Genomic DNA, 23,140 nt, shown 5'->3' with positions numbered 1-23,140 from the left:
ATTTTGTGAAAAAAATAAAGTTATAATATAGGCTATTATTATTATTATTATTATTATTATAAAGTCACTATATTTTAGAAAATAATCTATAGGCTACCTGCACCGTAGTCTGCTGTGCATTACGTGATTGCTCTGCTGATACGGTAGACCTCAGACCACAGCAGAGCGCATCCATAAACCTGAAGCTGCGCAGCTTTTTACAGCGAGAGTGGACACTAAGCGACGTCCGGTTTCATATTTGTCAGTCAACTTTTAAAAATACATTCGGGGCTGCACTCAAAACATTCGGGGCTGAACCCCCGGCAAAATGTTTGGTGCTGAAGGAGACAGAGATGAGCTCCGGCAGGGTGTGTTGTGGCCCTGAGGAGGGGGAGCTGGGCTCCGGTGCGCTCCGGCCCAATTTAACCTCTGGGTCCGGGACCCTTAAAGCCATATGGCAGTTGGCCATATGACACAAACGCAGGCTGGGTGGAGGGTTTGATCGGCGAGCCCCTCCCAGATTTTGTAACAATGCGGACCCAGTTGCATAGACCACATTGCAACGATTAGCTGCAGGAGCAACGTGGCATCATGATTTTGCGTAAACATACACGCCCACTTTCCTAAAGCCAAATGGTGTGTTATCTGTATGCATTTTGAGCTATCTGCGTGTATGTCTACGCTGTATACAGCGGATGTAAACATATGCTCTGAACACAGTCAGTAGAAAAGACCAGACGGTTTCCGGCGCCCTGAACGCACCGAACGCAAGAAGCATGAAACTGCTTTTAGAGGTCACGTCAACGGCATCTTCTGGTCGGATCATCAGAATGAGGCCTTTTTCTGAATACAGCATCTTCTGATTAAGACGTGTGTGATACTCTGGTATTATTCAGGTTTTAGAGCCATTCTTTAGACAAATATACAACGCATTCAGAATAGGGCTGCACAATAAATCGCAATTTTATCGAAATCGCAATATGGACTAGTGCAATATCCAAATTGCAGAGGGGGGGCGCAATATTTGTTAAGGGAAAAATATGTGTCAAACCGTTCTGAATGAATATTGTGGTGCAGCAGAGACGTCCCGGTAGAGCTGGGCAATATATGGATATTATATCGATATCGTGATCACAATTGCAGTATCAGTCAAAATAATCAAAATTAAATATTTTCCTCATATCGTGCAGCCCTAATTCAGAATCTGCATCTCAGTCAGAGGTTTTTACTGCAGTTTGTGACAGCTTACTATGGTTACTGTACACAAACCAACCAGCCGAGTTGGTTTTAGTAGCTTAGTGCCCGATTAATGTGTGGATTATGTTCTGGGTGAATGGGTGTGCTATTTGGTCTCTAAAATGTGGACCGGTATTCCCCAAAAAGCCCACGATGACATCCTCAAATGTCTTGTTTTGTCCACAACTCAAAGATATTCAGTTTACTGTCCCAGAGGAGAGAAGAAACTAGAAGGTATTCACATTTAACAAGGTGACATCACACAAGTTTTACTCAAACTACGGAAGCCCTGAAAGGTTTCAAGGTGAAATAAATTAATCCGGGCATCGTCTGCATTTGGCTGAACTTTCATTTCCCTTTGGATCGTGCACTATGGGTACCTAAGTGTTGGATCATCATCCTCCTCCTCCATATTTCCCGTGGGTACTCATGTGTTTGTATAAATTTCCACTCTGCGCAAAAGACTTCTTACACACCACTCACCTAAAAGGCTTCTCTCCTGTGTGGACTCTCATGTGTATCTGTAAACTTCCACTTTGCATATACGATTTCTGACTGAGCAGCTGAAAGGTCTGACTTGTTTGTGGGTTTTCATGTGGTTGCTTGCAGCCAAATCTTCTCCCACACTCGGAGCAGCTGAATGTTTTCTTACATCTTGAATCATGTTTCAGAGAGTTTAAAGCTGACTGAGGTTCTCTGGTCTCCTTCCAATCAGCACTGTCACCAGTCTCAGGATCAGAAGAGTCTCCAGTCTGGTCTTCAGTCTCTGGTTGTTCAGTCAAGCTGCAACGTCTTTCATCACATTCAGAGCTCAGAGATTTAAATCTCCCTCCAGCAGTAGCCGGGTAAACACACTGATGGCACTCGACTCCCGAGTGCAAAACAAGTCTCCTGTTACACAGTCTGCAGCTCTGTCGTTTCCCCCTCGGTGGACGCCTATGTGTTCTAGCAGATTTGACCTTTTTGGGGGGGGGGCTCCGGCTCCTCCTGGTTCACCTGGTTCAACATTTTATGAGTTTGATTTATTTGTTAAATATATTTTGAGATAATGTGGCGATATTAAATAATTTTAATAATATCAATAAAAATATCAAACATCAAAAGTGTAAAAAAAAAAATTGATTGGCCAATGGTACCTTCAAATCAACTTTATTTACAAATCAAATCATAACAGGAGTTATCTCAGCACACTTTACAGATGCAGCAGGTGTAGACCACTCTCTCAAGCTTTTTGCAATAATGTAGAGCGCATGTGTCAAACTCAAGGCCCTCGGTCCAACCTGGCTTTTGTCGCTTTTTCCAAATTTTTCCAATTTAATTCCATTAAATTATCATATTGAAATATCGGCCAGTCCTGACCTAGTCGCTCCTCCTCAGCCGGTCTCGATGGACACTATTTTCCTACGTGTTTGTGTCTAAGTGACTGATGGGAACAACAATCTTTGACAGTGGTCCAGTATTAAGTGAGATCTCTGCAGTCGGCAGCGGAGAAACAAGCTACAGTGTAAGTTAATAGGACAATTGTCCAGCTTGAATTTACCATCACAAAAGTGCTCGTTTTTGCCGCTGACAGGCTCAGGTTAATATTCTAAGTGTCTGACAACCTTATGGAAAGGATCCCTACAGAGATGGACCTTTAAAACCTCTTTGAGACCTTTCTGTTTAACCTGAAACAGCTCTGAAGTCGCTAGTGCTAAACACGCCAGACTCCATTTAAAAAAACAATACTTTCAGCGTTTATAGAACCAACCTATTCTCACGTGTAAATCGTAAAAACGATGTGTTTATTTCAACCAAAACTAGAGTTGTGATGGTTGGCACAGTGGAAAGACGAACCAAAACGGCTTTTGATAGTTTTATTTAGTTTCTGTCCTCTTTGAATGAAGTGTATTTGCTGCAGAGCAATCAGTAGGAATAGAGCATCTTTTAACATCAGTTTTGACACTTATGGAGCGATCATCAGGCTTTTCTCATGAAGTCAGAACATGTACACATTCTCAGAATTTTGTCTTCACTGGGAGTTTGACACTAGTTTTATAATCTGTTTTTACAAGCTGTTCTGATTGAACCTTGAATGCACTTATTGGAAGTTGCTTTGGTAAAATTAAAAAAGGGTTTGTGAACGCCTCAGTCAAAGTGTTAAGAGTGAAGCCGTCTGGTTTCTGACTCGGCAGTTAGCTCAGGCATTTAGAGTAGCGTGTGGCCACGCAGCGCTGGGGGGCGCGGGTGTAGGTCTTGTAAGTTCCCTCTCCATCATCCTCCTCCTCCTGTGGATTCGCATGTGTTTGTGTAAACCTCCTCTCTGTGTAAAATATTTTTTACAGACTGAGCAGCTGAACGTTTTTTCTCCTGTGTGAGTCCTCATGTGGTTTTTCAGGGTTCCACTCAGAGCGAAAGCTCTGCCACACTCAGAGCAGCTGAAAGGTTTTTCTCCTGTGTGAGTTCTCATGTGTTTTCGTAAATCTCCATTCTCTGAAAAAGATCTTTTACAGACTGAGCAGCTGAAAGGTTTTTCTCCTGTATGAGTTCTCATGTGTGTCTGCAGATCTGACTTGTAGCCAAATCGTTTATCACAACATGAGCAGCTGAAACGTTTCTCTTCTGTATGAGTTGTCATGTGTGTCTTCAGTTTATACTTGTTGCCAAATCTTTTATCACAAACTAAGCAGCTAAAAGGTTTTTCTCCTGTGTGAGTTATCAGGTGTAACTTCAGATGTTCCTTCTGGCCAAATTGTTTATCACACTTAGAGCAGCTGAAAGGTTTGTCTCCTGTGTGGATTTTCATATGTTTCTTCAGAGCTGAGTTGTAGCCAAAACACTTAGTACAAACTGAGCAGCTAAAAGGCTTTTCTCCTGTGTGACTTCTCATGTGTACTTTCAGATGTGACTCACGGTTAAAGCTCCTCCGACATTCAGAGCAGCTGAATGTTTTCTTACATCTTGAATCATGTTTCAGAGAGTTTAAAGCTGACTGAGGTTCTCTGGTCTCCTTCCAATCAGCACTGTCATCAGTCTCAGGATCAGAAGAGTCTCCAGTCTGGTCTTCAGTCTCTGGTTGTAAAAGTGGATGTGAGTTCCTGGCTGGTTCTGGTCCTCCACAGTCCTCTCCATCAGCTTCTGTTTCCATGTGTTGAGTTTGTCTCTGATGAAGCTGTGAGGACTGAGCTTCCTCTTCATCATCTTCACTCTTCACAGGGACAGGAGTGAATGGGAACTTGGTGATATCAGCCTCCTCCAGCCCTTGAAGCTGCTCTCCCTCCTCACTGCTCCACAGTTCCTCCTGTTCCTCTTTAATGTGTGGGGGGGGCTCTGGCTCCTGCTGGTCCACACCGGAGCTACACTCCTGCTGCTCCTCTTCACCAACAATCACTTCCAGAACGTCTGATGGTAAATCTGAAACACAGACAGACATTTATTAATATAAATCTTAATGATATCCTTAAAGAAACTCATGCATCAACTCTGCTCCGGCTGTAAAAGCTGTGTCTGTCTGTCTGAGAAAATCTCTGAGCTGGAAGGTAAGATAACTCGCTGCACTATTTAGAGAGGGTGAGGCTCTGCTCAGTTTCATGCTAGGTTTGGGGCGGTGTAAAAATGTTCTAACCAGTTTGATATCAAGCCAAACACCGGACCACTGGGTGTTGCACTTGTCTCAGCTGTTCCCGAGCGAGACTGATGAGAGAGTTCATAATGAGAGCGTAGCGTCTCCAGACCACATGGTGGTAATGCGCCTCTAAGCCAGGACTTTTACTTGCACTGAGCTTTAATAACCACTGTATCTGTGTATCGACCATCGCACATAGTCTTTTAGCGTTTTGTCTCAAGTCTGAAAATAAGGGATATACAGTACATACAGTCCCACAAAACCGATCTGATTATGTGTTGAACTAGTAAGTGCTGTGAAAGTGCAGCTGTCAGTCACTGGACTGGAGAACATGGACAGAACTGGAAAGTTCACTTCATATCATCCACATTACCATGAAGATGAAATCCAGCAGTGTTATTTGTGCTTGTACTGAGTGATAACTGTTCCATAAACACCTCCAACTCAAATCTTAAATTAAAAATTGTTCTTAATATTTAATCAGCGCTGTCTCGCCATCACATTGTCCACTACGGAGCGCAGGAGGAGGACATGGCCCGACTGCATGGAATACAGGATATCATCAATACCCCAGCATTAGATACATGTATACACACATAGCTTCTATATCCATGTATACACACATAGCTTCTATATACATGTATACACACATAGCTTCTATATCCATGTATACACACATAGCTTCTATATCCATGTATACACACATAGCTTCTATATACATGTATACACACACATAGCTTCTATATACATGTATACACACACATAGCTTCTATATACATGTATACACACACATAGCTTCTATATACATGTATACACACATAGCTTCTATATACATGTATACACACATAGCTTCTATATCCATGTAAAGACACACATAGCTTCTATATCCATGTAAAGACACACATAGCTTCTATATCCATGTATACACACATAGCTTGTATATATATATTTCTATATATATTTGAGATGTAAACGTGTCCCACCTGTCCCCTGGTCCGCTGACAGCTTCCTCTCAGACTTCATGTTAAAGTTCCTCGCGGCTCTGCTCCTCTTCTCCCCGACCTGTTTCAGGAAATACAACAACAACACGTTAGCTTAGCAGGAGCTAGCTGCTAGCGGCTAACCTTAGCTTTAGCACCGACTCCCTGCGACATTAAAAAAGAAAACCAACCTGCTCTGTGTAGCTTCGTTTCAGCTTTTAAAACCACATCCAGCAGTTTGGGACCTTTCTTTCTTCTTAAGAAACTAAACACTGGCGCCTTTTACTCCGCCGTCCTCACCACGATGTGACACACAAACAGTTAACGTTAGTTCCGGAGACGGACGGTATTACGGGTCGTACCAACAACTTCCGGGCAGATGTGTCCCACTCTGGCTGCGTCCGACGTCGCACCACACTAACATGGTGTTGATTTAGGAGCTCGAGCAGTCTGTGAGGTTGTTTAGTCTGAAACCTTTAGTATGAAAGCAATAGGACGTGAGTTGCATGCTGTACCCATAAAAAGCATAAATATCCCACAATTAGAATATTGTCATTGCACATACATAACAAGGAAATTCAATTGCCCTTTCCCTGGTGGTGACACCTAGTATGACAAGACAACATAGTAAAACATGAATTAACACACAGGAACACACACACAGCGCCTCAGTGGTCCCCTAATACTGTATCTGAAGTCTCTTTTATATAGACCTTAGTGGTCCCCTAATACTGTATCTGAAGTCTCTTTTATATAGACCTTAGTGGTCCCCTAATACTGTATCTGAAGTCTCTTTTATATAGACCTTAGTGGTCCCCTAATACTGTATCTGAAGTCTCTTTTATATAGACCTTAGTGGTCCCCTAATACTGTATCTGAAGTCTCTTTTATATAGACCTTAGTGGTCCCCTAATACTGTATCTGAAGTCTCTTTTATATAGACCTTAGTGGTCCCCTAATACTGTATCTGAAGTCTCTTTTATATAGACCTTAGTGGTCCCCTAATACTGTATCTGAAGTCTCTTTATATAGACCTTAGTGGTCCCCTAATACTGTATCTGAAGTCTCTTTTATATAGACCTTAGTGGTCCCCTAATACTGTATCTGAAGTCTCTTTTATATAGACCTTAGTGGTCCCCTAATACTGTATCTGAAGTCTCTTTTATATAGACCTTAGTGGTCCCTAATACTGTATCTGAAGTCTCTTTTATATAGACCTTAGTGGTCCCCTAATACTGTATCTGAAGTCTAACAACACATCTCTTCTGACTGCATCTTGGATTAGTGGTTCTCAAGCTTTTTTTAATAATGCTCCCCCTTTGAACAGTTCTTTTTAAGCCATGTACCCCTAACCAGCATGAATAATTTTTGGTAGGAAAAAAAAAGCCTACATAAAGAGAAAGAATACAGCGATGTCAGCGATAGATTTACTAAACAAACAGCCTTGTACCTGGAAAACATTTAAATGCTGATGATGAAAAGGCAAATTAGGTTACTGGAAGACTACGGGAGGTGGAAGAACAGCTCCCATGTGTGGTTGACCATCCTGGATTGGAGCCTGTCTGGCTCCATGTCTCCTCGCTGCAGAGTGCCAGCCAAATCTACAGAGCTGACTATGGTCCTCTACGTTTGAGAGGAATACACCAGTAAGTCGTGCTTTGTTACAGAATTTAACATAATAAATAAAGTCTTGAGTCTTGACTGTTGATTCCACCAACAAATCTTGTGCCTTATTTTAATTCAATAGTGTAGACCGGGGGTATCAAACTCAATCTCACTAAGGGCCACACTAGAACATGATTATCACTTCAGGGAGGGGCCAGACACATACAGCTTATTGACATGCTTTGAATAATTGAAAGAGTCAAATATTTTGGATTGTTTTATTGCATGTTTTTACATACTTTCACATTTGGCCCACATAGAGCCCTAAAAAAGCTGTCCTTGGGTGGCCGTTTGGTTTTGCTCCTCGACGCGGTGGGCCGTGGGTTCGACTCCAACCTGCGGCCCCTTTGTTGCATGTCATCCCCCCTCTCTCTCCCCTTACATGTCTTCAGCTGTCCGGTCAAAAATGGCCGAAAATTGCCCAAAAAATAATCTTAAAAAAAAAAATAAAGAAAGCTTTCATAGAATTGAGCAAATCAAGTAAAACAATGCATTCTGGTTACATTTTCAAAAAGTAGGCTACACCGACTCACTACCACCCGTTTCACAGGCCTGAATTTGGGAATTTCTGAGTCTGAAACCTAAATAGTTGGGCCGGATCCTGTAATGGCAAAATTACACTCAAGCACAATTCCTTATATTTTTTTGCTTTATTTCTACTTTACTTCTCTCACTAAGGGCCACACTAGAACATGATTATCACTTCAGGGAGGGGCCAGACACATACAGCTTATTGACATGCTTTGAATAATTGAAAGAGTCAAATATTTTGGATTGTTTTATTGCATGTTTTTACATACTTTCACATTTGGCCCACATAGAGCCCTAAAAAAGCTGTCCTTGGGTGGCCGTTTGGTTTTGCTCCTCGACGCGGTGGGCCGTGGGTTCGACTCCAACCTGCGGCCCCTTTGTTGCATGTCATCCCCCCTCTCTCTCCCCTTACATGTCTTCAGCTGTCCGGTCAAAAATGGCCGAAAATTGCCCAAAAAATAATCTTAAAAAAAAAATAAAGAAAGCTTTCATAGAATTGAGCAAATCAAGTAAAACAATGCATTCTGGTTACATTTTCAAAAAGTAGGCTACACCGACTCACTACCACCCGTTTCACAGGCCTGAATTTGGGAATTTCTGAGTCTGAAACCTAAATAGTTGGGCCGGATCCTGTAATGGCAAAATTACACTCAAGCACAATTCCTTATATTTTTTTGCTTTATTTCTACTTTACTTCTCTCACAAATGCTGAAAGAGTTTCTCATTTCCACATGCAGATTTTGATTCTAACTTTGTGAGACATCCAGTCTGGAACATTATGTGAGTACTGTGAGCCTGAACCGATAAAGGTACAAGATCACCCTAAAACTATCTCATGTTATCTCATGCCAGTTAAGATGTAACGGGGGGGTGAAAGTCATACAGGGAGGAGGAGGTGAGATGACTCCAAGATGTCTCTTGTATTTCTCTGATTGTCTTCATGTGTATCAGATTGCCTGTCAAAATTGTAGCGTCATACTAAGCCAAGTGTGTGTGTGTTGTCACTCTGAAGATGTATATAAGCCTGGTGTTCTGTTCACTCATTGGAGGAACTGACTCCACACTGGGCTGAGGCCTTTTGTGAAATCATGTTGATCCTATTTGCAAATATATATGTTTTAATAAAATACAAAAACCCAACTTGGTTTTAGTCTCAGTCTGTCTTATTTGTTTCAATTTACTAAACTCTGAAAACTCTTTCCCCTGCTGCAAAGGAAACTTCCATAACAATCCAAATTTGGGAAGGGCCGGATTTGGCCCACGGGTCTTGAGTTTGACACACGTGGTGTCAAGATTTATTTACATCAGACGAGAAAGACAAACCAATGACAATCGCTAGTCGGTATATCTCTCCTATCAGTCCTTTGCGAGCTGGTGCTGGGGGCCTCCTGGGGGACGCAGAATCTGGGTCCTGATTCCAGTTTGTGTTTCCTGATGAGTAAGGCCACTACGTGGGGTTTAAACCGTCCGGCTTCTCGTACTGCGCCGATAGGTCCTCTGGGACAGGGATGGCCAACAGTGCAGCGGTGTATGGCGTAGGGTTGACGAAGACTTTCTCAAAGATGAGGTCCATCATGTCAGTGACATAACCTGCATGATAAAACACAAGGTCTTTCTAATTGGTTGGGTTTTGGTTTTTTTTCCTGCTTTTTTGTATTTATTATATTTTTTCAAATCAAGAGAAATCCACCCGTTCTCACTCCGAACTCGTAAAATAGGGACATTTGGACAGCGGCTGTCAGCGTCTGAAGCGACGAGAAATCCCCCCTTCAGCTATACGCGGTTTGAAGATGACGTAGCGCTAAGAGCGACTACAGTAGCGAGTAGTAAGAAAGGCCGAAAATCCGCATAGGGAGGTTGGTTGGGGGGGTGGATGGATCAAACGACACAGGACTTTCACCCAGGAGACCGGGGATCGTGTCACGTTTCCTAAACCCGGTTGTACGGTGGCCCTGAAGTGCAAATCACGACAGCAAATAGGAAAAAACACAACAGCAAATATGAAATTTTATGATTTGTTGAAACGTTTTCCTATTTGCCGTTGCGTTTTTCTATTTGCTGTTGTGATTTGCACTTCAGGGCCACCGTACAACCGTCCCGTTCTTCCCACGTGTCACGGAAACGTAAGCCCACCCACGAACTTTTCCTTAACATAACAAACGTCAAAAGGGACGCCAATAGTCCCGACAAAGCGCGTTATGTGACGCGCTGACCAAGCGTCGTATTTTACCAGATGGGAGCGAGAATGTGCTGTTGAAATACATTTTAGAATTCCATAATGTGTGTTTTTTTTATTGATTTGAACCCTTACCAAAGGTGGGCTGGGTCTTCTGAGGGTTAGCTCTGCACTCTCCCTTTCTAGCCTTGGGAAAGGAGATTTCCAAGAGAGGTTCACCTTCCTCCGTTTCGGCCTGTGGTCGGTCCGCATTCTCATTATAATGCATAGCAGCCAGGTAGAGTCTGGAAGGACAAGAGTAAATGTGTTAAAGGTGCAGTAGGTAATAGGGTGGAGAGCCACCATCGTGATGCCCCCCCCTGTCAAACACACTAATCCTAGTCGCGGGTGCTGGACGGGAAATTGACAAGTGCGTCGGTCTCAAACTAGCAAAGACACTTGCGTTGGGCTTTGCGCTGCGCATGGTGCAAGATAGGGCTCCTTAAGTGGAAGCTACTTTTCCCCCCCTTACGTGCAACCTATTTGTGAATCACCGAACCATCGCTTTGAGCAGACTGCTGATTGGCTGTAGTGATACATTCTCTCTCTCTCTCTCTCTCCCTGTCAGCTGTAGCTCGCTCTACCTTCCAGTAACGTTGGACACAGTGGTCTCGAGTGAGAGAGAAAAAAGCGCTAACGTGTAACGTTATCACTCTTTCCTTTCTCCCCTCGTTGGACTAAGTTTGTCGACACTACTCTGTACGTGCATCAATAAGTCAGTCTGATGTCCTGTAGGTACTCCCGTATGTTATGCAGGATTTACGAATGTACGTTAGCAACAGTAGGCTCATTCACAAGGGTGCTATTTTATGTGTGAGCTAATACTGTGCGCTGCAAGAGTTATGTTTCTGTTTATTGAATACGTTATTCAGTGCAAACATAACCGAGAATGTAGTTTAAACTCAGTAATGATGGTATGTCAGATTATTACTCAGTAATGATGATGGTATGTCAGATTATTACTCAGTAATAATGATGGTTTGTCAGGTTATTACTCAGTAATGATGGTATGTCAGGTTATTACTCAGTAATGATGGTATGTTAGGTTATTACTCAGTAATGATGGTATGTTAGGTTATTACTCAGTAATGATGGTATGTTAGGTTATTACTCAGTAATGATGGTATGTTAGGTTATTACTCAGTAATGATGGTATGTTAGGTTATTACTCAGTAATGATGGTATGTTAGGTTATTACTCAGTAATGATGGTATGTTAGGTTATTACTCAGTAATGATGGTATGTTAGGTTATTACTCAGTAATGATGGTATGTTAGGTTATTACTCAGTAATGATGGTATGTCAGGTTATTACTCAGTAATGATGGTATGTTAGGTTATTACTCAGTAATGATGGTATGTTAGGTTATTACTCAGTAATGATGATGGTATGTCAGGTTATTACTCAGTAATAATGATGGTATGTTAGGTTATTACTCAGTAATGATGATGGTATGTCAGGTTATTACTCAGTAATAATGATGGTTTGTGAGGTTATTACTCAGTAATGATGGTATGTCAGGTTATTACTCAGTAATGATGGTATGTTAGGTTATTACTCAGTAATGATGGTATGTCAGGTTATTACTCAGTAATGATGGTATGTTAGGTTATTACTCAGTAATGATGATGGTATGTCAGGTTATTACTCAGTAATGATGGTATGTCAGGTTATTACTCAGTAATGATGATGGTATGTTAAGTTATTACTCAGTAATGATGGTATGTCAGGTTATTACTCAGTAATGATGATGGTATGTTAAGTTATTACTCAGTAATGATGGTATGTTAGGTTATTACTCAGTAATGATGATGGTATGTTAGGTTATTACTCAGTAATGATGGTATGTCAGGTTATTACTCAGTAATGATGATGGTATGTTAAGTTATTACTCAGTAATGATGGTATGTCAGGTTATTACTCAGTAATGATGATGGTATGTTGTTATTACTCAGTAATGATGGTATGTCAGGTTATTACTCAGTAATGATGATGGTATGTTAAGTTATTACTCAGTAATGATGGTATGTCAGGTTATTACTCAGTAATGATGGTATGTTAGGTTATTACTCAGTAATGATGATGGTATGTTAAGTTATTACTCAGTAATGATGGTATGTCAGGTTATTACTCAGTAATGATGATGGTATGTTAAGTTATTACTCAGTAATGATGGTATGTCAGGTTATTACTCAGTAATGATGATGGTATGTTAAGTTATTACTCAGTAATGATGGTATGTCAGGTTATTACTCAGTAATGATGGTATGTTAGGTTATTACTTAGTAATGATGATGGTATGTTAAGTTATTACTCAGTAATGATGGTATGTCAGGTTATTACTCAGTAATGATGATGGTATGTTAAGTTATTACTCAGTAATGATGGTATGTTAGGTTATTACTCAGTAATGATGGTATGTTAAGTTATTACTCAGTAATGATGGTATGTTAGGTTATTACTCAGTAATGATGGTATGTTAGGTTATTACTCAGTAATGATGGTATGTCAGGTTATTACTCAGTAATGATGGTATGTCAGGTTATTACTCAGTAATGATGGTATGTTAGGTTATTACTCAGTAATGATGGTATGTCAGGTTATTACTGTCGCTCTGTTGAAGACAGACGTCCCACTGTACTGTCGCTACGCAGATCACGGACATCTGATTGACTTTACTGAACCGTACTTAAGTGAAAGTTAGAAACCTACCAGCAGGGCACCATTTACAGAGGGCATTTAAATGCATCTCCAATCGTTTCTATTAGAGATGGTCCGATAGCATTTTTTGCTTCCCGATACCGAGTACCGATCCAATACCAGTGGGTCATGTATTTTATTATGTTTTAACAGCTGTATACTACTATCTCTGTATAGATGTGATATGATTTCTATCTTTGATGTCTGTCTGGCTCAAGTTAAACTCTTTGTAAAACATGAACAAACACAAATGCCACAGAACTTTCTTTTATTTCCAGTTTGAGAGTCCGTTATAACGGAAAAAGAACATAAATAATCTACTTTAACGTAGATTTTCTTCAGGGCTTTATTACGTGGTATCGGATCGGTGCATAAACTCCAGTACTTCCCGATACCAATACCAGTGTTTTAGGCAGTATCGGAGCCGATACCAATACTGGTATCGGTCCATCTCTAGTTTCTATGTTAACTGTTGGCCCATAGTAGTAGAAAAAAATATTTATTTAAAAGAGATTTGAGCTCTCCCCCGCAGCCCCCGCAGCCCCCCACCTGATGGCTTAGGAGACCGTTGGGGCTTCAGCAAAAAGGGGGGAGGGACTGAGAAGTTGTCGATGTTACATTTTTTGGGCTAAGTCCTGGATCTTCACAATCCTACCTACAGCACCTTTAAGATTGACAGATATTTTAGGCTACAATTCCCAAAAGCATGGAGTAAACAAACTCTCTTTCACCTGCACAGCTTTCCAACAAAGGAAAAGACAACATTCTTTGGGGCAAAACGAAGGACGACGGCACGGAAAGCCTCCAACCATGAAGTCTGGTGGTGGGGGCTCAGATGTGCAACATCCTTCAGCGTTCTTTTGTTTGTCAGCAACTTCTCCAACTTGTAGAAAGCTGGAGTTGCTGCAGACAATAAGAAAATATCATATTAGAAAACAATACAGTACAGAATATTACAGGAATGATCTCATGACACTTAGCCTGTACATTGATGAAATACCTGCTTGGAGCCATTTCCTCTTTTCAGTTGTCTTGCGGATCGCATGCTCGCACTCGGGGTAAAGAGGATCCTCGTGTGTGTGGACATCTCGAACATGGTTCAGGACCGCGGTCCACTTTGCGATTCTCTCCGGCCCGGAGGTTGAGCCAGCTGCCGTCCAGTATATGTGATCGTTGATGCTTTTCATCCACTTCTTGAGCTCCTCACAGTCTTTCTGCTTACTGATTGCTTCCAGTTTCTTTGAAATTCCTACAATGAAGGCAAAACGCATTCCACTTAGTTAAGAGACTCATAAACTGAGTGATTAGGCTCTCTATTGTAGCATTTCATAATCAATTTCAAAGCATGTGTTACCATTTACTCATGTATCACATTTGTCACAATTTCACAGTAAGGACAAGTCTTTTCACCAAATGGGAGCTTTACGCTTCACATCAGGTCCTTCTCACCGAAAAGGATATCACTAACAACTCAAAGAAAGGAAAATAGATTTTGTATGGTATAACGATTTCTTTTTTTTAAATAATTTTTTAAGTTTACGTGCAAAAATATTCATGTAAGACAGTGGTTCACGTTAATGTTGTGTTTAAACCCCCCACCACTAGATGGCTATGCTGGGACGCACCACTAGTGTCCTCGCCTAACAGTGCTTAACAGCGCCTGACTTTCTGCTAGAAGCTAACAACGTAGCTAAGGCTGACCTTTGGCCTACTTTAGCATATAAACATTAGCTCACTAAGAACCTGGGAACCACAATCCCAAACTGGCAGTTTGATTTTCTGTGTACTTAATTGTTTACCTAAAGTAAACTTTATGCACATCAAGTACTTTTTTAAAGATTAGTTTTTTTATATAGACCTTTTATATACTGTAGATTTTGTTTTTAATTATACTTATATATATATATATCGCCTTACACACAGTATTGAAATATATTGCAATATATTGAATCGTGACCCATGTATCCTGATACGTATCGTATCGCCAGATTCTCGCCAATACACAGCCCTACTCAGCTCCATATCAGCACTGACAATATACCTTTTGCCATGTGCCGGACATCGTAGTAATGGGTTAGGTTTCTCTCCCTGAGGAACTGCTGTACTCGTGGATGACGGTCAGTGACAACGCAATCAAGGTTGACGCCACGCGATTCCAGTAACGCCAGACTCCTCGTCAGGCCCTCCTTTTCCACGTGGCTGCTACCACCAACCTCGTTGCTCTGTTAACACAGAAAAAAAAAAAAAAAAAATGAATAGAAAATGCATTATAGACTTTTGATTTTCAAATTACAACCGATAAGCTCTTTACAAAATCAATTTGGACAACTCACCTGAACCAACTGAATGTCCACAACGGTGTTTGTATGGAGATCCATCATTGTATAGCTCCCATACTTTGCAGAGTGGCCTGTTTTTGTTCAAAGAGTGACATTAGTAATCGTTTCTCAATACTTTGGTATCATGTCTGGCATTTTAATTAAGTCACTTCTTTTAAAAAGGTGCTGTAGGTAGGACTGTGAAGATCCAGGACTTAGCATCAACAACTTTTCAGTCCCTACCCCTTTCCGCTAAAGCCCAAAAGCGTTCTCCTAAGCCTCACCCCCCACAAGGGAGAATGAATGCATGTGCACGAGCAGTGATTGACACGCAGTTAGACACCCCTCCCTAGCCCTGATTGGTGCATCTGAACAGTTAGACACTCCCCCTGGCCCTGATTGGTGCATCTGAACAGTTAGACACTCCCCCTGGCCCTGATTGGTGCATCTGAACAGGGAGCGGTGGATTTTTGTAAATCCCACTACAGGCTTTAGGTGGAGCCAGAGGAGCTGGATTTATTTTAAATGACCTGCTTCATGTAGTTCTACTGGAACATAGGGGCAGTTTCAGCAGATATGACAGAATGTTAGTTTTATAAGGCTTACCTACTTCACCTTTAACTTCAAACTATATCTAACCCCTTATATAAACTACACTATTTCAGTAAAGTATCAATACCTGGAGAGTCAGCTCTCATGTCACCCCCAAGGATCACTTTTTCCTCCTGACTTAGTCGCTGTAGATTCACATCCTGCGTGACTTTCCAGTGGTGAACAACCGCCGGCTCAACGAAAGCTCTGGCGTGGCGGCGAAATGTTTCATGCCCAAACAACTGTAGCTTCATTGCCTTAAAAACCTGTTGGTGTGGGGGAGGATAAATGATGCATGTAATTCAATCTACACTGAAGTCATTCACAGTCAAAGTAACTACAGTTGCACATGGTTTACCTTTTCGGTTTGTGTGAAAGATGCACCGCTCAGGTACACGGCGGCAGAGAGGTGCAGATCTCCAGCGGGGGTGCTCCCAAGGACGGGCTGGCTATTCCACTGCCTTGTGAACATGCAATGGGGGCAGCGCTGCTTCACAGACAGGAAGGTTCCCAGCCTTTGGGTCCTCACATCACATGCCCGCGTGCAGACTGGACATACATTAAACAACTCCATGATGCAGTTCTCGTACACTATGTACTTTTTGCTGTTGTGGGTGGGAGCGGACGAATCTTCTCTATATCAAACCACAAAGAATGAAGAGAGTCAAACAAGTAAAAAAAAAAAAGACACTGGATAAACTCTGCTACCTTGTGTGTTTATTTAAAGCTAGGCCTACATTGTGTAAGAATGTCTCCCATCTAGCAGTGAAATTGTATACGACAACCAACTGAATATTACTTTCTAGCCCTTCCTCCTACGGTGGCTGAACCCAAAATGATCTCTTAGTATCTCCATCGTTTCCACGCAGCTGTTCTAGCCACTTCAATATTAACTTTGGTCTTGTTGCTTTGCCTGTCGCGTTGTCGTTTTTATTCTCTTTTTCGCTTCCCCTAGCGAGTAATCTCCCTCTGGCATTCGTCACGGTGCCACTGAGTGTAAGAGGGCGAAAGGCAGAGGTATGTCCCTCTGTGGGTAATGTATTATAAAGATGGAGGTATGTCCCTCTGTAGGTAATGTATTATAAAAATGAAGGTATGTCCCTCTGTGGGTAATGTATTATAAAAATGAAGGTATGTCCCTCTGTAGGTAATGTATTATAAAAATGAAGGTATGTCCCTCTGTGGGTAATGTATTATAAAGATGGAGGTATGTCCCTCTGTGGGTAATGTATTATAAAGATGGAGGTATGTCCCTCTGTGGGTAATGTATTATAAAGATGGAGGTATGTCCCTCTGTGGGTAATGTATTATAAAGATGGAGGTATGTCCCTCTGTGGGTAATGTATTATAAAGATGGAGGTATGTCCTCTGTGGGTAATGTATTATAAAGATGGAGGTATGTCCCTCTGTGGGTAATGTATTATAAAGATGAAGGTATGTCCCTCTGTGGGTAATGTATTATAAAGATGGAGGTATGTCCCTCTGTGGGTAATGTATTATAAAGATGGAGGTATGTCCCTCTTTGGCTAATGTATTATAAAGATGGAGGTATGTCTCTCTTTGGCTAATGTATTATAAAGATGAAGGTATGTCCCTCTGTGGGTAATGTATTATAAAGATGGAGGTATGTCCCTCTTTGGTTAATGTATTATAAAAATGAAGGTATGTCCCTCTGTGGGTAATGTATTATAAAGATGGAGGTATGTCCCTCTGTAGGTAATGTATTATAAAGATGGAGGTATGTCCCTCTTTGGCTAATGTATTATAAAGATGGAGGCACTACATGGCGGCCATAATTAAAGCAACTCGCTCGTCTGTATTCTGAATTTCACATTCTACGCTTACGAGAATACTTTGATTAGTTGGTGGAAGTAATTACACATGAATGAGCACATATTGGTAAATTCTTTTTTGCTAAGAATCAACTCAAAACATTGTAGGTTAAAATATAGGTACACCTACATGTAAGGCCTAAGAGATTTCCATATAAGCCTGTATATTACTATTAGGACTATAGCATATATATAAGGATGTATAAATTAAATAAACTTCAGCTGGAGTCCGATTTACTACGGCAACACTGTTGATCACATCAGTGATCTCTTTCCATTCCCTATTCTTTCTACAGCCTTTAATACCAGTTTTCAGGCTGCCAAGTAGTACACACGTTAGTGCAACTGATATCAGGGTTTCAGTCTCCACCTCTGAAAGGTGCCGCTTCTCAGCCCGATTACGTCTCGCCATGTCCTAAATTGTAGGGGCGAGGCCTCAAAAACGAGAATACATTGGGACGTGATATTTAAAGCAAGATCGTTTCCAACCGCTGCACTTATCAATGTACGGCCATTCTTACGCTCTGATTGGTGTGATACCAATGTTTCCTTAATCCCACGTGAAGCCTGTCGTAAGATGATTTCTGCGCTGGTTTCTACGTTAGGTTGATAAAGGAGGGCCATTGAGCTTTCATCTGAACTGTACTTTAAACCATCACCCTGTTGGCAGCTGGTTTAATAATCTTTATGCACATAAACAATCCTCAAAGTAATGCTGTAAACATCAACAGTCTCACTGAGACTAATCCTTTATGTTAGAATGCCATCAAATTTATAAAAAAAAATGATGGAAGTTCTCACGAGCCACACACACATCTTCACACTCAGTAACTTACGACTTTGGTGTAGAGTCTACCGATGCTGTGATGGAGTCGGCAGGATCATAAGTGGAATCCTGTCCCTTTGAAGCTTCCACTAAAGAGCTGCCCTCCAACGGATTGTCCTCCAGCTCTTCATCGAGGTCTAGACGAGGTCTTTTGGGTGGTCTCTTTACAGGTGCCGATGACAGGCACAAAGGGTCTGCATTTGAAGGCCCCACACCAAAATCTTTGCAGGAGACAGTTGCCTGGACACCTGCAGCCAAAATTAATTTTAAAACGCCAGAATACGTACTAACTACATCAAAAGAAAATGTACTGAAGGTGGCAAGTACATACCTTCACTTCTACATTGGGGTGGCGGAGTCTTTGAGGATAGCTGTGTGCCTACGGTAGGTGTTTCTAGGTGGTCTGTCTGGCAGGCAACATCCCTTGAGAGAGGCAGCTGAATGTAAGCACTTGATGTGCTGGCCTGTGTAGAGACAACAAGGTCAAATTAGTACTCAATTTATTACTTTGTATATATATTCCAGGTGCAAGTTGTAAGAAAATAGAAGATAAGCATGTTTAGTGAATAAAATGAATACTTAAAATCATATCTATACATTTAAAAAGGTGCACAATGAGTTCCTGCATGGTTTCAACGCAATTTAATTTTTGTCTGAAATGGTAGTCATCTCTCCTTGATCCGCTAGCTGCCTGCCCCCTGAACACACTGTGAAAAAGCCCGGTCTCTACAAACACTAGGGGCACACGATAGGCACCAAAATACAACAAACCACGTTCCAGCCAATCACCGACAAGATGGTTGGGGGAGGGGGTAGGGGTTAGTGACAGTTAGTCATGGTCAAGTTTATTTATAAAGCACATTTACAAGCAGTCACTCCTGCCCCAAAGTGCTGTACAGATACTAATACCGGTAACAGCATAAAAAGCATACTAATTAGCCAAGAAGAAAAAGTAAAAACCCATTAAAAACATAGTATCCCCGAAATAATAATAATTAAAACACATGAAAAACATGATTACAAACCGTATTAACAATGTCACAGCTCAGCTTGTATTAAAAGCCATTTCAAAGAGATGAGTTTTTAAAAGTGATTTAAATGACTCAATAGAGCTAGCTGCTTTAATATTGAAGGGAAGAGCATTCCAGAGCTTAGGACCTGCAACTGAAAAAGCTCTGTCCCCTCTGGTTTTCAGTCTGGATCTGGGACAGTCCAAAAGAAGCTGGTCATTTGTAGGGCTGTCCTCGACTAAAGAACTTCTTAGTCGACTAACACTTATACGATTTTGTCGACTAATCGATTAGTTGATTTAATTGACAGAGCTGTGCGCTTTGAGAGGTGGTTAAGACTAGAAAAGCACAATATAAATGTAGTTAATTAACCATCTGTAAAACTAAGTTTCTCCACAATTAATCCTGCAAAAGCACCACTTTAAATCTTGTGTTTATCATAAATGTGCTCAGAAGTTTCTTGGAAATAAGTAATTAAGCATGAATAAGCATAAAAAATGACTAATCGACTAAAGAAATCTTAGTCGACTAAGACCAAAACGACAGATTAGTCGACTAATCGACTAAGAGGTGGCAGCCCTAGTCATTTGACCTAAGCGCTCTGACTGGGGTATGTAAAATCAACATATCAGCTAAATAAGAAGGTGCAAAACCATTTAAAGATTTAAAAACAAATAATAAAATCTTAAAATGGATTCTGACAGCGACAGTGGAGAGATGATAGTACTGGGGTAATGTGGTCAAAGCGCTTTTTCCCTGTCAGCAGGCTTGCAGCCTAGTCATGAAAGTTACGGAAACATGGGGGGAGGGGCGAGCTTGCTCCATTTAGTTCTGACTCTGGGGACAACAAGCAGACCTGTCCCAGATGACCTGAGAGGTCTGGGTGGTTCATAGTGTAATAGCAGATCAGAAATGTATTTTGTCCCTAAACCGTTTAGTGATTTATAAACGTTAGCTGCATAGCTAATGATACAGCCACATTCTAAGGGTAACAAGCTAGGTAACCATATACAGTGAAGCCACAAAGTTACATAGCGTTAGTTGACTTACTTGTCCGAGGTTTGTAGCTGAGTCAACGAGAGTTGGTACTGATCCAGGCTTTATCTTCAGACGTTCAGCAAGGCCAGCTCTGTATTGGCCCAAGTTGAGGAAACAGTCGTCGGTGAAATGTTTGGCGCAGACATACAAAACTTTGGGAAGTTGGGTCGGTGCATTTCCAGACAAAATAAAATCAACCCACAGGTTCTTCAGAGGCTCGCGTGAAGGAACTAAAAAAAGACTTTTTTGTTCAATTGTACATCCAAACACCGAGCAACTGTTGTGCTTTGCTCGTTTGCGAACCGTGATGTCTCTCGAGGAAAAAACAATATTGCGCTCGCACGTTCGTAGCTCATTTTCTCTACCCTGGAAATCTCGCGAAATCTGTTTCTGTAAATCTTCACTCTGCGTAAACGATTTCTTACGCACTGAGCAGCTAAAAGGTTGCTCTCCTGTGTGAGTCGTCATGTGTGCCTTCAGGTGTGACTTGGTCCCAAATCTGTTCCCACACTCAGAGCAGCTGAATGTTTTCTTACGTCTTGAATCATGTTTCAGAGAGTTTAAAGCTGACTGAGGTTCTCTGGTCTCCTTCCATTCAGCACTGTCATCAGTCTCAGGTTCAGAAGGGTCTCCAGTCTGGTCTTCAGTCTCTGGTTGTAAAAGTGGATGTAGATATGAGTTCCTGGCTGGTTCTGGTCCTCCACAGTCCTCTCCATCAGCTTCTGTTTCCATGTGTTGAGTTTGTCTCTGATGAAGCTGTGAGGACTGAGCTTCCTCTTCATCATCTTCACTCTTCACAGGGACAGGAGTGAATGGGAACTTGGTGATATCAGCCTCCTCCAGCCCTTGAAGCTGCTCTCCCTCCTGACTGCTCCACAGTTCCTCCTGTTCCTCTTTAATGTGTGGGGGGGGCTCTGGCTCCTGCTGCTCCTCTTCACCAATAATCACTTTAAGAACATCTGGAGGTAAAGCTGAAACACAGACAGACAGCTGTTAATTGGAGTCTCAACAATACTTTGTTAATTAGCTGATTTCACTGTGAAAGGGACCCAGCTTCATAATGAAATCATCTGATTTGTAGTGCTGCTCCCTCTTAGTGGATTAGTCAACTTATCTTTGGTTTTAGTCTTAGTCAACTTAGATTTCTTTAGTCGATTAGTCATGTTTGATGCTTTTTTCATGCTGAATGACTTATTTCCAAGAAACGTACAAGCACATATCTGGTAAACACAAGAATTAAAGTGGTGCTTTTGCATGACTCTTTGTGTAGAAACTCAATTAGTCGATACAATTGAACTATATTCTCAGAAAGGCGAAGCAGAGCTACTTGGGTGGAGTGATATGCTTGCGGCACCCGAGAAGCCCAGAGCAGCTTTGCCTTTCTGAGAATATAGTTCCCAGTTTATATACGGTTAGAAGATGTCTGTTTCTCATGTGACGTTGTTATTTGTACACGCTGTGACTCTACAAATCACAACATGTAAATAGGAACATGTTGGTGTTATCTTGTCACTTATTGGGAGCAGTAGGCTAGTTGGAACCAGTTACCTGCAGGATCTGTGCTGGGCTAAGCTAATGCTGGAACCGTCTGACAGCGTTACAGCACCAACGGAGATGAGAAGGGTATGTATGGACTAGTCTAACTCTGGGGGTTACGGTGAATAAGATAAAGTCCCAATAAGAGATGAGAAGGGTATGTATGGACTAGTCTAACTCTGGGGGTTACGGTGAATAAGATAAAGTCCCAATAAGAGATGAGAAGGGTATGTATGGACTAGTCTAACTCTGGGGGTTACGGTGAATAAGCTAAAGTCCCAATAAGTCGGCGTGTTCCTTTAAGTAGAATGTTTACGTATCTGTACTTTACTTCCGTTATTTATATTTTCCGGAAACTTTTACTTTTCTAAATAAATAAAATGTATACTTTCACTCCACTACAATTCCCCTCAGCATCTTAGTTGCTCGTTACTACAAAATAAAATCAGAAGAAATTTGTTACACTGGAAAAAAAGCTGATTTTATGTAGTTGGATTAGTCTTTGTGCGTTGTAGGAAAACATGGTTTTGGGAGTCCTGAGACAGTGCAGTGTGTTTTTCTAGAATGTAAAGACTGTAAAAGAAAAGTAGTGCTTGTTAGAGGGACAGGGCGAGGGGAGTTGAGGCCGTTTCTGTTTTCTCTTTGTTAGGACACAGTGAGGAACATGTGCAAGACTGAACTCAAGAATCGATATTTGGAATATTATGGTGTGTAGAAGCTGCTGAGCAACACGTTGCCAGGGAAACGTGTTCTGTTTTAAAACCGGAAACCGTTCACAGCTGCTTTCAGGGACAAACAGAAATCTCAATGAGTCTCCTGATATAAAACCCGTTAGCTTTATGAGTTAGCTGCATGCGGCTAACTGGCAAACGTCAGCTTAGCGTAATTATGAGAGCAGTTAGAGAGCACACTAACCTTCTCAGACACAGACAGACAGACAGACAGACAGACAGACAGACAGACAGACACACACACTTTTATATATAAGATAAAGTTAGCACGCCGATATAAAGCCCGTTAGCTTGAGGAGCTAGCTGCATGCTAGCAGCCATAGCTAGCAGCTACGAGGCTAGCGTTAG

At 41.5% G+C, this 23,140-nt stretch overlaps 2 protein-coding genes and 1 long non-coding RNA gene across 3 annotated transcripts; all 3 read right to left on the bottom strand.

Annotated features, from left to right (window-relative positions):
- Window positions 1-3,057: 3,057 nt before the first annotated feature.
- LOC114567667 (gastrula zinc finger protein XlCGF71.1-like) lies at window positions 3,058-4,198 on the bottom strand. Its single transcript, XM_028596776.1, has one exon. It carries the CDS (start codon window positions 4,082-4,084, stop codon window positions 3,395-3,397), a length of 690 nt encoding a protein of 229 aa, XP_028452577.1. The 5' UTR covers window positions 4,085-4,198; the 3' UTR covers window positions 3,058-3,394.
- A 305-nt stretch (window positions 4,199-4,503) lies between these two features.
- Window positions 4,504-6,204, bottom strand: LOC114567673 (uncharacterized). The gene is made up of 3 exons (XR_003694208.1): window positions 5,991-6,204; window positions 5,803-5,881; window positions 4,504-4,608 (listed from the first exon to the last, which is right to left on the bottom strand). It is a non-coding gene; the product is annotated as an uncharacterized LOC114567673 (long non-coding RNA).
- A 3,024-nt stretch (window positions 6,205-9,228) lies between these two features.
- Window positions 9,229-21,093, bottom strand: LOC114567646 (uncharacterized). Its single transcript, XM_028596753.1, has 11 exons — window positions 20,538-21,093; window positions 18,809-18,941; window positions 18,488-18,725; window positions 16,178-16,454; window positions 15,908-16,085; window positions 15,244-15,320; window positions 14,952-15,132; window positions 13,911-14,159; window positions 13,642-13,813; window positions 10,307-10,455; window positions 9,229-9,585 (listed from the first exon to the last, which is right to left on the bottom strand). Exons 1-11 carry the CDS (start codon window positions 20,991-20,993, stop codon window positions 9,443-9,445), a joined length of 2,253 nt encoding a protein of 750 aa, XP_028452554.1. The 5' UTR covers window positions 20,994-21,093; the 3' UTR covers window positions 9,229-9,442.
- Window positions 21,094-23,140: the final 2,047 nt, after the last annotated feature.

Source organism: Perca flavescens, chromosome 14 (assembly GCF_004354835.1).
Source record: "Perca flavescens isolate YP-PL-M2 chromosome 14, PFLA_1.0, whole genome shotgun sequence".
Classification (NCBI taxonomy): Eukaryota; Metazoa; Chordata; class Actinopteri; order Perciformes; family Percidae; genus Perca; species Perca flavescens.
This window is presented reverse-complemented; position numbering and strand designations above follow the sequence as displayed.

Excerpts from the sequence above, each read along its gene's own strand:
- LOC114567667 (XM_028596776.1), bottom strand. The coding sequence starts at position 4,084 with ATGAGAAGTCACACAGGAGAAAAGCCTTTTAGCTGCTCAGTTTGTACT.
- LOC114567646 (XM_028596753.1), bottom strand. The coding sequence starts at position 20,993 with ATGACGACTCACACAGGAGAGCAACCTTTTAGCTGCTCAGTGCGTAAG. Across the intron at positions 18,726-18,808 it reads ACCCCAATGTAGAAGTGAAG|GTGTCCAGGCAACTGTCTCC; the intron begins GTATGTACTTGC and ends TTTTGGCTGCAG. Across the intron at positions 16,086-16,177 it reads CTTTCACACAAACCGAAAAG|GTTTTTAAGGCAATGAAGCT; the intron begins GTAAACCATGTG and ends CCACACCAACAG.